The sequence below is a fragment of the Pezoporus wallicus genome, unplaced genomic scaffold (genome assembly GCF_028554395.1).
Source record: "Pezoporus wallicus isolate ANWC-B61680 ecotype Strahan unplaced genomic scaffold, APGP_CSIRO_Pwel_v1 contig_3058, whole genome shotgun sequence".
NCBI lineage: Eukaryota > Metazoa > Chordata > Aves > Psittaciformes > Psittacidae > Pezoporus > Pezoporus wallicus.
In genome coordinates this window covers 6,533,540-6,549,333 of record NW_026641153.1, presented here as the reverse complement: position 1 = coordinate 6,549,333, position 15,794 = coordinate 6,533,540, and the positions used below count along the sequence as shown (strand labels likewise).

The following is a 15,794-nucleotide window of genomic DNA, read 5'->3' as shown; positions in this document are numbered from 1 at the left end:
AGCACTGCACCAGCTGCTAAGGAGAAAAATGACTGCTACTGCTGATCCCAAGACAAAGACTCACAGCCAGTAGTAAACCTGTAGTTTCATGGGGCATGGAACCTGAATAATAAACCACAATTACACTGCTCGGGCTTTACCATAGGAAAGGGAGAGTTTGTCTAAGTGCTGCTGTCGGGTCCATCTTTCCCCTGGAAAGGAAAGGCTGCTGCAGGAGGGATGAGGAACGTGTGTCAGCCTGGAACAGCCTGTCTGAACTCCCGGAGAGAAGTGGACTGGACTGATCCTCCCACCCAGGCCGACTGCCGGCCTTCCTCCCAGGAGAGGGCTCTTCCTGCCAGGAGCCCGAGGAGGAAGCCGGAGCTGCCGCCACGGCATGAGAAGGGATAAGAAAAGCCAAAGCCACCTGTGAGTTGCCTGTCACTGCTCCATTACCTGGGCTTCATTTCCATCACTCCAGGGATGCAGTTTAATAACCACTTACTGGATTAATGCACGAACACTGTGATCAAAAATCAAGCAAAATCAAGTCTCTCGTTACCACTGCTTCAGTGTTCCTTCTCCTGCAGTGAGATGACTACAGTCAGAACAACCCAATTCATGTGCTCACGTGTTTTTGTGCCCCAGCATACCCTGTCTGAGCCTCTGCTACCACAGAGAAGGACACAGGTCTACCCCAAGCCCCATACTGCATCTGCTTGTCCCACACAGACACTTTGGGTCACACATCCAGATGCCCCAGGCACCCACAGGATTCAGCTTCAGATGAAGGCCCCTGAATTTTGCTGCCATGCACAGATGGGACACCTGGTTCCCACTGCCACAACAGAGACCTCACCAATGACACCTGGGCACAGCAGCTGAGTTCATCCTAAAGAAAACACCTAGAAGCTGCTGAGGCTTCACCAATCCCATCTCCAGCAGCTGTGTCAGGACTCTGATGCCTCACACACATCACAGCCAATGTCCACAGTCAGGCACCCATGAGATACAAGAAGGAGCATGTGAACAACTCTGCATCTCTGTGAGGCTCTCTAGGTACCACGGGGCTTGTTTTTAGTGGAACCAGCAGGACACAACACATCACTCTCTGCAGCATCACTCCCTGACTGGCCACAGCACCTTTGGTGGTGCTGCCATACAGCTTTCTGCATTTTAAGGTCTTCTTCCAGTTCATTCCTATTTTGAGGAAGAGCAGTGCACAGGGGGAGTCTCCTCATGCAGACAGAGCTCAAATTCCAGCATCTGGGAAGGAAATTTACAGTCTCAGCTATCTAAGTGGGAGGATACAAACTCCTACAAGCTCTGTCTGCCCGAAGTGAGGCTCCTCACCTCTGCCACTGCAGGATGCTGATAGTGATAGAAGAGCAGGGATGACTGAACAACCATCAGACGATGGAGCTGACTTAGGACCAGGCAGCACAAAGAGTGTCTTAGGTGCAAAGATAACAGCCTGCAGTAGTGCCTGGAAGGGGAGTGATAAAAAAACCTCAAGGATTTCACACCATGAAGATAAACTTCAAGTTTGTATTTTTTCCCAAAACTTCAATAACTTACATGGAACCGATGGAGCAGAGCATGCAGCCAGGTCCCCACCACAGCCATGTGACCCAAAACAGACACCCCGCTGGTTTCCTCCTCGTGCTGCTGATACTGGAGCTGGATGGTACCTTCAGAGGAGAAGAGCATCACCAGCATTTGAGATTGATCCAGGTCTTGCTCATGAGCATTAGGGCTGTGAAACACATGAATAAGTGCACAACAGGGATGTCCTTCCCAGGACAACCCTAAGGTGCTACCAATAAACTGCAAAAAAGCCCCAAACTAGAACAATTAAATGGTAAATGTAGCCAAGTTTTCAAGCTCCTGGGCTGCCAACCAGGACTTGTTCCCAGCAGGAAATCTCAAAGAACAACTAAACGTCAGCAAACTCCAAATTTCTCCCTCCTTTTTAAGTGTCTTGACCATTTTTTAACTTCCTGATGGCTTGGATCCAGGTAATGGAGGGAAGGAAGGAAGGAAGGAAGGAGGGAGTCTTTTATTAAACCACTGTTTGTTCTTCCAACAACGGTCCTAACACCAACCGTTTTAATGGCACAATCATACCCCGACAATAATAACTTAAAAGCAAAGTTTATAGTTTGAACAATACAAGTAAATGTTTTGACGTGTACTCACTTGTTTGATTCTTGCCCAAATAGTTTCCTACTCCCAGTATGCTGGGATATCCTTAGGAGGGGTTGGAAAAAGCCTATTTATAGTTGAGTTCTGAGGAGAGACAGTGAAGCGTCGTCTCGGACGAGCATCTTCAGTGCAGCAGAACGGGATGTGGCTGAGGGAAAACCTCAGTGTGGAAAAAATCTGTGATGAAGCTCAAAAGGAAAGGGAAAAATAATGGATTTATTAGGGGCAACAGCAGGTTCATGGCATGGTTATTTTTGTATTTATTTTGATAAGTCGCTCACCTGGCTGGGCTGTGGGGTCTTAAAACTACAGCACCACTGTGGAGGGACAGTAGTGATTAGCAAGTTTATTTACTCACTTTTTCATTTGTCTGCTGTCATTTTACCCCCTGACATTAAAGCACAATGGCCATTTCAGCAACAAGCGTGTGGCCAACAGCAGCTCAGTGACACAGGTTGGACAGGGCTTGGAGCAACCTGCTCTAGCAGAAGGTGTCCCTGCCCATGGCAGGGGGCTGGAACCGGATGAGCTTTAAGGTCCTTTCCAACCCAAACCACTCTGTGATGCTCTGACCCAGCTCGGGCAGTGCTGACACTGCTGCCAGTCCCACCAGCACCGCAAGTCTTTCAGGTTGAACATGCGCTATGGACTACTAACTGCTCATCCTTGGCTGCAGCACTTCCGAGTTGGATCTGTGGGATGGGCTTGGAACAGCTGCACTGCCATCCCCCAGAGCCCATTCGGAACTATTTCCCAGGTCAGCACTTTTGATCAGTGCTGCATTTACTAAAGTCAAATGTATTCCCATGTAAAGAGAAAGCTGCATCAGCAAACTGCCGGAGCCTAACGCGGCAGCTCCTCGCAGCTCTCCCTGTGCTGCTCTGCCGAGCACACAATGATGGCTTTGCTGGAAAGGGCAAATGAAAGAACATGAAAACTGGAGCAAATCAGGCAATTTCCACAATACAGGTGGGGTTTGCTAAGCCTTAATATACATCAATTTACGTTATGTGTGTGTGCACTGCACTCTATGTGCAGCAATGGATTTGTATACAGTATTTTTAGCTCTATAACAGAAACAGCACAACGGGCTTCTTTCTCCCAGGGCCTGGAAAGTTAATAAAATTATAGCAAATGAAAACTCTGCAATTCATGGAAAAATATACATATTTATACCCTTTCTTCTTTATCACATTACAGCACTGCAGGGTAGAGGAAGATGGTTAACAGTGCCAGCAAGATGTTGCCTGAGTGCTGACATTTCTGGGTCAACTTTCTGATTTCAGAGCTTCCCAACCACCTTGGCTGCATCCTGGAGCATGGATGAACACAGTACCTTGGCCCAAACGGGCTGTCAAGTGATATGCCATACATCATATAATGGGTTGGGCTGGAAGGGACCTTAAAGCTCCTCCAGCTCCAACCCCTGCCACAGACAGGGACACCTTCCACTAGAGCAGGTTGCTCCAAGCCCCTGTGTCCAACCTGGCCTTGAACACTGTCAGGGATGGGGCAGCCACAGCTTCTCTGGGCACCCTGTGCCAGCGCCTCAGCACCCTCACAGGGAAGAACTTCTGCCTAAGAGCTCATCTCAATCTCCCCTCTGGCAGGTTAAAGCCATTCCCCTTGTCCTGTCCCTATAGGCCCTTGTCCAAAGCCCCTCTCCTTTCTTGCAGCCCCTTCAGGCACTGGAAGCTGCTCTGAGGTCTCCCCTTAAGGAGCCTTCTCTTCCCCAGGCTCAACAAGCCCAGCTCTCCCAGCCTTTCCTCACAGGAGAGGTGCTCCAGCCTCTGGGATGTCCCAGGGTGCATCTCATCAGGTCCCATGGAGTTATATTTCTTCAGGTTCCTCAGGTGGTCACAAATGTGATCTCCTACAACACGAGGGGCTTCAATCCCCCAGTCCCTGCCTTAAGCTTGAGAGATGCAGGAACAGATACTACCATCAAAAACTGAAGCAAGAAAATCACTGAGTACAATCACGCAGCACGTTCTCTGGTCGCCAGCAGGGCAGCTCAATGAGCCGCCCAGCAGTGAAGACGCAATTGCAAATGACCTGACTTTAGTCCAAATTCTTTCCAAAGAACGATAAGATAACAGAGATCTTTTACGCAATCAAGGACATGGAACAATTTCTCCTTCATCTATGTTCATTTTCCCTGATTTAACTACTTCCATGCAGGCTCAGGAGTGCTGCTTTGGAATAAGCCTTTGCAAGAGTGCCTTATTTTTAGACTGGAGCCTGAAGTCAGGGAAATCCCCAGCTGACCCCAAGCTCTTTTCAGCAAATAACTACATAAAGATATTCCCATTGATCCAAATTCCATCCAAGGCATTAGACTGACACATACAGAACAGGGCTAATATTTCATTTTTATGCAGTTATTCAATTTGGAAAATTAAATGCTTTTGAAACTAAGCAGCATGTTGAGAAAAGGAAGTTGACTTCAGCTTGAACCCCAATTAGATGCTTAATTCACCATTAGGAATTGACGAGCATTAATCATCTGGGAATAGACATTCCTGGAGGAGTGCAGTTACAAATGTGATTAAGAAATGTACCAAAGAAATTTGACATGGAAAAAAATTGATATGAAAAGAATCACACAAGACCTGAAACAAAGAGCTGGTCTGCCTACAACATGCTATTCACTGGAGGGCCTGTGCATCCCACAGCACTGAGAGCACCTCCTCCAAGCACAGGGACAACTGCACACGGAGACAGTTGTGGACATAGGAGTTTTGGGGTACTTGCTTCCTTACATGTGATGGTATAAAAACTTTGGGCTGCCCTCTGCAGACTGGAGCATGAGCAGCAACATCCTTGGACAAAATGTGTTCCAGCAACTCCAGAGCTTCTCAATCCTGCACTGCTGTTACAGCACGTTAACAATAGGAGCAGACCCAAAGCTGTACACCTGCAGTTTCTCCACTCTTGGTGCTCAATTCTGTGATTAAAGAACACAACTTTAAGTAGGTATCACAGAATCAGCCAGGTTGGAAAAGATCTTTAATATCTTCAAGTCCAACCATTACCCAGCACTGCCAAGTCCACCACTAACCCATGGCATTGAAGGCCTCATCTACATGGTTTGTGAACACTTCCAGGGATGTTGACTCCACAACTGCCCTGGGCATCTGCCCTGGTGCAACTTGAGGCCATTTCCTCTTATCCTGTCACTTGTTACTTGGGAGACCGACCCCCATCTTGCCCCATCCTCCTTTCAGGTAGTTGTAGACAGCGATAAAGTCCCCCTGGATTGTTCATGTGTGTTCTAAAACCTTGAATTCTCCTTTCAGAAGCAACACTCCTTGTTTTGACCCAGGCCAGTCTGGGGGTTTGTTTCACCACATGGCTGCACAAGCCCTGGCTCCACACAATACAAAGAGGGCAACACAAGGCTGTGGCAGGTGAGGTGGTGTTGATGTCCCATCTTTCATAGCAATTGTGTGCATACAACAGCTTATGCTACAGGAAAGGACAATTGCAGTTTCACAACTCCTTGCTAGACAGCAAGGAAATCTGGCATTTACTAAGCACATTTTGAGTGTTTATCTTGGGGCAGGAATCCTCCTGCCATCATAGAATGGTTCGGGTTAGAAAGGACCTTAAAGTTCATCCAGCTCCATCCCCCTGCCATGGGCAGGGATGCCCCACACTATACCATGTCACTCAAGGCTCTGTCCAACCTGGCTGTGAACACTGCCAGGGATGGAGCATTTGCCACTTCTTTGGGCAACCTGTTCCAGTGCCTCAACACCCTCAGTAAAGAACTTATAGTTGTGTCTGTGTTGCCTGTATGAAGCACTGTCTTGAGCTACAGCCCCACTATACACCACAAACTCTTCAAAACCTCATTTTAAAGAACATCATCAATGTGAAAAGGCAGACACCAATTGTAAAGTACAACACTTTATTGCAGCATTGGCAAAGGTCAGATTTCTGAAGCTGGTGAAGATCGGGCAGCATTTCTGTATGAAATGTTACAATTTTACAAGTCTCTTCCTACATGCAGAAACCCAAAACAGTGGTAAAAAGGATTTTAAAAGAGCTAGAAAAAAGAATTAGTAACATACAGATGAGCTCCTTAACTCAATTAACTACCTCTACCTGAAAGCAAACAAAAACCTATGCTAATAAATAACAGATTGTCAGAAACAGACCAAGAAACCTCATTTCTACTTAGAAAAAAATAAAAATCCTACTTGTTTCCAGACTTGAATCTTTTTTTTTCTTTTTAAACTTTTTTTGTTGTTTCAATAGACACAGAGGCTTATCAACCCATGAAGATCAACAAAATATCTGGATCCACCCCTTGACATCCTCCTGTTATGCTGACTGGCACGGTTTGGTTTTCAATGATACATACAATGGGCTCAACTACATCCTTGTCCTCAGGCTGGTGTCAGGCTGTTCCAAACAGTACGAGTCAACACCCTGTGCTCATCAACTTCACATTCTATTTTAAACCTCAACAGACATTTAACCTCCTTGGCTCTGAAGTGTTTCACCCCTCCCCACTCCCTCTTTCTTGCTCATCTGGCAGCAAAAGGGTATTTCTTAACCACAGACTTTCTCGCTGAGGAGTGTTTGATAAGAAGTTTTCCTCCGTGTCAGGGTTTTCTTTTAGACCTCACTGTTTGCTCTATGTTTTTCTACTGTAGCTTTGCAGCCCCCAAAGAAAATCCTTCCAACACAAAGCACTCGATTTGGAGATAACGCAACTTAAGTCAAGTTTAGAACTCTGCTCTCCCACATACTAAACTGGCAAAAGACCTTTTCAGTTCCAGTATAATCCATCTGAATTTCAGGTTGATCTTCGTTTTCACCGAGCTGCTCACTGGTCAAGTTAACCATCTCCTTCATTTACTTCTGCTCTCATGAGAAGATTGACCCTCAAGGTGGTTCCTGTAACAAAAAGCTGCTTTTTTTATATATTTTATTTTTATTTTTGGTAGGCCATGACTGGAAGCTTCCACTTGTTCCATGAGGGTTTGGGGGGGAAGAGGGGAGGCGGTTGTTCTGCCCCACGGCCCCAGCCTGTCCCATGTTTCGATTCTGAACGCTCTAGACTGACATGCTGAGATGTGTCCACTGCTCTCATTTAATCGCTGGAGGACTCCACTATCCACAACATCAGAGATACAGGACCTAATGAAATGACACTTGCTGCTGGATCAACGTCTCCTAAGAAGAAAAAGGAGAAGAAAAGAAATAATACAACATTAGATATCCAACACTGATGACCTCCCTCTTTTGTTTTTGTTTTAAAGAGTACAAGAGATAATTGAAAATGACGGCTAAAGATTGTGCAAGCTGCACAATGAACTAAGAGGTGGATCTGTGACTTCAAGACAGTGCCATGACAACACCAGAATGTCTGGATTGAAGTTAACGACAGTGACAGGCTACAACAACAAGCTAGACTCAGACCAACAGAGAAACTAGATTTATGCTGCTAAAGATTTCTGGTGTATCAGTAAGAAGTGAATTCAAAGCTTCAAAATATAATGGACACCAAGTACATAGTGGATGATGTATAAAGTGTGTTTATCCAGTAACTGAAACAGGAAATCATGTTAAAGTCACATTTCTCCTTATTATCCATACTCTGATTTTTCATCATTAATGCAATACTCTATTATAAGAATATGTTACTAATAAAATCCTAGCATCCTGTTATTAACCCTTATGCTTCATTTTTCTTTATTAAATGGGATAAAGAGAAGTCAGATGCAAATAGGAGAACTCAAACTACCAATTAAATGGAATATGATTTAGTTTGTAAGCTTATGTCTACATCCCAACCGGCCTTTTGACGCAGACAGGTCCCTCTTTCTTCACTATACTTTGAGAACAGCAGTGAGTTTTGAGGTCAGTGCTTTTAAAAAGGAGAGGCTTAACAAGATAATGAACCCCTTGGTAAGGCCTGTTCTCCATAGTCAGGTTTCTCACTGCAGTTACTTGATTCTTTCTTGGCAATCAATGTTTTTAAATAGATTTCATAAAATGTGGCTTTACTTCACTTTCTAAGCAAGCCATTTATATAAACCACTCTTTTGTGAACGACAGGCTGTTCTGCAGAACTGCAAAAAGGGTATTTCCATGTCAATCTCATCACTGAAAAGAATTACTTTTGTGAATGATGTGTTTCCTGAAGGGATCAGTTTAACAGCTCCATAGCCAAAGTCCTCTGTTAGGGCCTAAGTGCTACAGAACTGGAAGCAAGAGTGAAAACTGTTGCCTTCCCAGTTCTCCTGAAGCAAATCAAGGAACCCTACCTTTAATGGAATCACAGTAAGTTATCTTTAAGGCCAATCAGCCTTAAATGTATGAGTCCCAAAAACAATCTCCTTCTTGCAGGATTAGCAGGTCTTAAAACCTGAGGCTATACAAGGAAGTGATTATAAACAGCAATAAACTCCACTTTCTGATCCAGCATTTTACACATGCTAAATAACAAGAAATCTGACAAAGCCTGTGTATCTCCCTGCATTGAACTCAATACAGAAAAAGGACATTACTAGATAAAAAATAAACACTGCAAAAGATTTCTCTCTAGTTTAACAAAATGCATTCTGTACAGCCACAGCCACTACTTCATTCTTCCACTCACAGTGGGTTTATCATAGGCAAAGGAGGCAACACTTCTGTGGGGTTTTTTGGGGGGACTGTTTTGGTTTAACAACCCATTAGACTAAAACAGAATCACAGAAAACTTTAAGTTCCAAGAGCCCTCTGGAGGTCATCAGGTCCAAATCACAAGGCAAGACCCAGTTGTTCAAGGCCAAAACCATACAAGGACACCACGCTGCTTTCATCACTTTCTGAATCATCTGTTGTGATAAGTAGATTTAGATTTAACTTCCTAAAAGATACTTGAAACATGGTGCTTACGACATGTTTAGCAACACAAGAGTTCTCGGTTTGTGCATTACAATGGAATCAACTGGGAGGTGTAGTTACTCAGATGATTCCTAACCTCAGGAAATTTAGAATAAAAAGTTGCATACCTTAAAGAAAGTAACATGCATCACTACTTCCCATAAGTTTGAGTTACTACTGCAAGAAAACAACATATCTTCTTCATATACAAAGAAGAAACACCACAACACAGCTCACTCATCATCTAAGTGATAACATCTGTAATTATACAAATTGCTTCTATCACGTAGGAAAGGGAAAACTCCCAACAGATACTAAAATTAATAGCTCAGTTCCTATTTGCTCTTGGCAAATAGGAAGATACTCTAGTGCCCTCAGAGTCTGTGGGGTAATTTCTTCACTAAAACAGGAGGGCAGTCTGGGCAGGGACTGCAGTTCACACTTCAAAGTCAGAAGACAACCCTCAATATATCCTGTAAATCAGAAGCTGTATAACGTAGGTGACAGACAATCCATTTCAGATGTGGTAAGCCACAGACTCCAATAATATTATCTCTGCTAAAATGCCTAATTTCAGTTAGAGTTAAGAAAAGTAACGTTCCCTCAGTACAGGCTAAGATGGCTCAACTGAGGCATGACTGCAAGCCTGAGCAGTCACTATACAACAAATAAATATGCCTGCTAAAACAAACTTCCTGGTCCCTGCTTTAAGGAGCTTACAGATTAAATGGAACAAAGAGTGAATTACATAAAACAAAACTACATCAGAATTGCAAGTGCATGGCACAGCTATTTGAACAAGCAAACACTACTTAAACTGTTCACTGGACAATGCCTGACCTAGTTTACAGTGAACAGTTTAAGTCAAGTCCTAAATTATATTCTCCCAAAAGAGTTGAAAATGAAAAGCTTTCAAAAGAACTACATTTGAAGAAAAACAATCTGTAAATATCACATCTAGTGATATGGCTGCTGTATATAAAGAACAACTGCAGCGCTCTCCTTGTAAAGGTTGCAAGGCCTTTGGGAAAGACAAGAAGGCGGCAACTGTATAGTTATTTCTGAAACACCTGCAAGTATTACAGCAATTCGGTGTAACCAAATATTTTGTACTTCTATAACAGTATTGGGCCACAGTGGTATGAAACAACTAAATGTACAGCACTGCTCATTTTATTATTACATCTGGTCAATACTTATTTTAAACTGCAGTCTGTTTTCCAAAGAGGTTTTTTTTTGGGTACAGTCAGCACCTGTAGAGGGTCTCAGTGGACTGAGTGACCACCGGGAAGTTATTAAATGACTATAAGAATGTACCACAAAGTAGTAAAGAAGTTGGCAATGCTACTGTAGCGTAGGATTAGTACATTAACAAAGACAGACCCATTAGTAGGTAAACTCTCCCTTCCCAGTTGCTGCTTCTATCCAGCCACCTCCAAAATTAACTTGCAAAGAAAAGAGAAACATGAAAGCAGTCTCGTGTTTCACCTGAAACCATTTATTCAAATTTGTGCTGCAGGGCTAATTTAATGGCTTATTTTCAAGCTTACCCCAAGTGAGAAGAGACACACTGAGATATATTAAAGCTGTAAAATGTCTATTAGGCAATCCGGAATGACTCTTTTCATGTTAATACTGGTTTTGTTATGCTCTTGCACACCACATATCTAAGGTTCTCCTCCCCCTTCCCCACCTTTACTATATTTACTTTCCATTCAGAGCTTCGAATTCAGAGGTATAGCTCTCAAATTCACCAAACTGAAAAAGCACAATGGGAATTTCTCTGGATACTCAAAAATATCCTCTCCCCCTCTCACAGAGAAAGCAGGACTTGCATCTTTCACCCTACAAAAAGGCTCAGATGCTACCAGCCATTTAGCAACTGAAAGATAATCCTCTGGCTTCCAAACCTCAGTCTAGCAGGCATTTACAGACACTATGCTAGAAGCACAAACCACTGCTCAGTGTTTTAACTGAATGCTTTAGAAAGGAACCTACTACCAACCGCACTTGCATTACACAGATCATTACTGGTTTCCAACATGAAGGTAATTACTTACTTAGAACCAGAATTACCACAGTTAAAGGAATATTGTCCTACCTCCCACCAGTCTTAAAGATTAGATCCGCATTAGGTGCTCCCTTTGGATGCTGGTACCGAGGCCGCCGTTCACGATTAGTATTTGCTGGAGCTGGACGCTGTGCCAGAGACTGCAACATTTCTGTAAGTTCATAGAGAACAAAGTGAAATACATATTCTATGCATGAGGAATTTACACAAGCACATTTCACTGCCATAAAGAGACACCTTGTTTACACCTTGCTATGCTTCAGGGTAACACTCCTCAGTTTATTCCACAACAGCTAATTTTAAAAGAGTTACTAAATTGCACAGACAGCTTTGACGAATCCAAACTACCCCATAATGCAAACTTGCATTTCCAGGTGTTCTCTGGAACAAAAAGAACTGCCAGGGATGGTTTTTATCACAGGTGCTTAAGAAAGGGGCTGTGAACTTTTATTTCTAAAGATATCAGCCACCTCTTTCTTTATCAATGATCAGGGACAAATCTTCTCAGCAGTAAAAGAAGCCACAACATTAAACTACCCTGAAATAGTAACACCTGGACAATGTTGCTGCCAATTAAAGACTCAGCAAGAAACCTGTCCTAAAATTAGGGATTGAGAAGTCATTTATTTAAGCCTAAGCTACCCATAATAGGATCCTGTTACAGAGAAGGCAGACACCTGAAGATGTGACTCAGCTGACCTACATTACACTGTCCTGTGGATCACATTTTCACTTTATGATCAGTTGGGAAGAAACAGGTGGGTGCAGAAAGAAGCCTACGCTACACAGTTTAGCTCTGGATATCTAACTGTTGGGCAGTTTAAGCTAGGTAAGTATTGTATTTTGGCATTTAGTGCAACTTCATTTCTAAAATATGATTTAATGATAAAATGGTTCTTTATCAGGCCGAGTTACTGGTTATGAAGTACCCACTATAATTACAAACACATCATAGGAACTTCCATGTAACCCCTTGCCCATATGTTAGTGCATCTAATGAAAGTATTTCTGACAGCCCATCCTGTGCAGGAATCTACATTACTCAGCAAAGAGACAGATGGAATAAATGAAGAGGAAAAGCAGAATAAACTGTTAAACAGATTATGTTTGAAAGTCTGCTCTGTCTGGTTCTCTAATCTCTGGTAATCTCATTGGCAACACATACCCATCATCTGCTAGAAATGAACTTCCACTACTCTCACAATGACTTGCAGAACTAGAGACTAATGAGATTCTCTGACCACTTACGAAACAAAGTTTTTGGTAAGTTATCTACCCAATCTTTAAGGACACTGGGAATCTATGAATGACTTAATACACAATATTGGTGTCAACAGTTAATAAACCATGTATTCATGCTCTGTATATTCCTCTTTCAACACCTGGAAAAGGGCAAAGCAAGCCCTTCAACACACTGATAAGTCCAGCGTTGTAAACATCATGAAATACCATCCTTCAAAACAATTCTGTATGCCAAGGGAGAGCTCTGCTGGCAATGACAAGACTCAGTAAAAAAATGAGTTTATGGTTCATTGCCAGCCAGGTGCAATGAAGCATTAAGCATGTGCCTGCCTGTCTCTTGTTTTCCAAACTGCAGGTGAAAGAAAATATCAGGGTTTGTGAAAAGTCAGTAACTGAGAAGTTGAGTAATGGAGAAGATAACAGAAGGAAGACATGGCAAGGGAGGACCATGTATTAGCTCGGCTGAAGGCATGTCACCCATCTTTGGTTTTTGTGAAGAAAATAAGTATCTACACAGAAAAACACTAGTCTAGAGTCACCCAGTTCCAAATACTTCTTTAAGTTAGAAATGTTTGTAATACTAATAAACATTGCTGAAGTATAAAATAACCATCTGATACTACATTGAGTGGTGAATTTTCATCTATCAGCTACCTTGTGCAGATGAAAAGAAACCCCCAACCCAAATGTATGTGCAAATGATAGGACAACTCTGAGGCATTCTTTCAGAAATTAAGATTTCTTCCTCCCTTGCTAACTCCAAAGCTTGAAACAGAAATGTAAACCCAACTCTTTCTTTCAACGGGTACACGCCAACTACAGGAAAGCAACAGGGAACTGCACAAAACAGAAATAAAAAATAGCTTCAAAGAGGAATGTATTTTGGTCTGTTTAATTTAACCTGATTAAATGGTTCCTTTTAGTTTGGTTTTATTGTGTATTACCCAAATTACTAAAAACCAAATCAACAGCTGTTTTAAAAAATGGATGTCAATTATGGGAAAACCTACTTCTTCTATGTTGATTTTCCTCCTATTTTAATTCTTTGGACACAGCACCTGGAAAATCTATGAGAAAGTTAAAAAAATAAATGGTTTATTTGCAAGCTGACTTGTTCTCAATGGGGATCAGTTCCTGATTCACTTCTCCTGGACAAAACCAGTATGATCCTTGTTTTTGGATAAGAAGCACAATTGCTCACAATAAAATCTTATATTAAACAAAGCAATTTTAAAGATACCAACAAAGTCATATGACAAGGCAAAAAATCCAAATGCCCTGAGCAGCAGAAGTATCAGAAATACCATTAATGAGGAAAACCCACAACAAGCCTGAGAAAAGCACTGTAATGTCTAATTCTAGAGTCTACTGTTTCTTTTCCTTTTTCACAAGTGGGCTTTATTAGAGGGGAGTGCCTCAGAAAAGAAGTTTTTAAGCTGATTATAATGTTTAATACTAAGAATATATTGTGTTACCATTCCAGAGCTCTGTAGACACTCTGGAAAAAGACCCCTTTTTAGCTTACAAGTTTAGTTGTTGTACTATCCATGTTCTGAATAGATTCCATAGTGGCTTTAGAATTAGAGCTGTTTTAATTTAAATTTCCCATTTCTTGATGAATAATGACCTTTCACTAAATACCTTAAATGAGATTTCCTGCTAATGAACTACTTATACTGTAATTGCCACCTGACTGCAACACCTTTACCAAAACAGTGGAGATGTTAAATGGAAATGCTAAGAGCTGAATACCATGGGTTTTATTGGTCTGGCTTTTGTTTACTATCTGAGTAAGCCAGACAGTAAAAACAATACCAAAAAGCCAAAACAAACCACCCCACAACCAAACACAGCAAGCACACAAACCAGTTTAGGGCTGTATAATCTGTTGTATTAACCATTTGTGTCAGTCTGTTCAGGTTCCAAAATGCCAGACTTACCTATCTTTACAAATCAAATTAGGTCATATCAATTTGTATGAAACATTCACTCTGTTAATATAGCCTTGTGCTCCAGATTTGTAGCACCCCTACAATCTTTAGCAATAGGAAGCAGAGACAGTTTTTATTTCTCAGGTGAAGGTTACCTCTTAGTATCTGCAAGTCTCAGCAAGACTGATGAAGATCCTGAATACTATTAATATCTAAAATACCTATCAATATCTAAAAAGCAGAGCTTAAGTTGCACAGAATTAATTCCTCTTGTATCCTACTCAGCTGTCTTGCAGTAATGGAGACAATGCCACAAACATCAGATTAATTTTGTGTTATCTTATTTTTAAGGTAACAACCTCCCTTTTTCTCCTTTCCCAAAATAAATGGAAATGCTGAAATTTCAGGGCCACTTGAAAACTCAATTTCATGGAAGAGCTATACAAACTCCTTCAAGCACAGAGACAAGGGTGTAAATAATGAATGACAAACTAAAACACAGGTTTTCCATGAAGTATTACAAACCAGTGTTCAAAACTTGCACTGCTAATTATCACAAAGCGTATTTTCTGTAGATCTGCAAAAGTTCCTCAGAAAATAAAGATTAAAGACTTGGTAATGTTCTTACCCTGGTAGTCCTCTTGCTCTTGCCGTTCATTGATATCCAAAGTGAGCTTTTTCATCCTCATTCTCTCCTCCTGTTCAGCTTGCTGTTGGTTCCAGTGGTTTGCAGCGAGTTGGGAAGACATTGGTACATTTAGGATCTTAAACTGCAAGTGAAAATAAGTTTTAAAGTGCTCATCACAGAAAAACCCACAAACACAAAACAATCCAAAATACGGAAAGGTTATAGGTATTTCCAGGTTATTGGAATGAGATGCTTTCTACCGAAGTTTTACTGGAAAGTGTGTTGTTGGTTTAAAACTGTATTTCACATATGGATGCATGAGGAAATACAAGACATCCAGCCCTCCTAAAGATACAGAGAACATACACAAGGTTGATGCACCGCTAAGGCAAAACACTAGTACATACAGTATTTATAGAAAAAAAACCCTAACTTTCACCAGGAACACGTAACTATATGCTTACTTTCTTATATATTCATAGAACCCAATACCCTCAGAGTGAATTACATTGGTCTTGAGATAAAAGCACTGCAGCTGGCTCAAAGTTGCATCATCCTCCAAAGGTCTCTACCTTCCAAAGACATGAAACTCCTGAGCAGAGTTTCTACTGTTACCTCTTGTGGTAACAGAGGAGAAGTGTTTCAAGCATTTCAGATATCCCACAGCACTCCTTGGCTGCTACTTTTCCTTTTAGCAATGATTCCACCTCCACAGTGCTTATTAGTCTGGAAACAACTGTGGTGTCAAATTTAACCTTTTCTTCCTCCCCCACACTCAAACATCCACACTATACACTCAATACATTATCTGATTTGCCATAAGCTACATGAAAGGTAAGCTTGGCTCTACTCC

The 15,794-nt window shown here is 42.0% G+C and overlaps 1 protein-coding gene across 3 annotated transcripts in view; it reads right to left on the bottom strand.

The window, feature by feature from the left end:
* Positions 1 to 6,080: 6,080 nt before the first annotated feature.
* Positions 6,081 to 15,794, bottom strand: part of UPF2 (UPF2 regulator of nonsense mediated mRNA decay) — a 61,284-nt gene continuing 51,570 nt past the window's right edge. For all 3 annotated transcript variants that reach the window (XM_057422436.1, XM_057422438.1, XM_057422437.1), the window contains 3 exons: positions 14,942 to 15,083; positions 11,171 to 11,291; positions 6,081 to 7,371 (listed from right to left, as the gene is read on the bottom strand). In XM_057422436.1, coding sequence (XP_057278419.1) covers positions 7,362 to 7,371; positions 11,171 to 11,291; positions 14,942 to 15,083 — 273 coding nt within the window. In that variant the 3' untranslated portion in view covers positions 6,081 to 7,361. The remainder of the gene's footprint in view (positions 7,372 to 11,170; positions 11,292 to 14,941; positions 15,084 to 15,794) is intronic.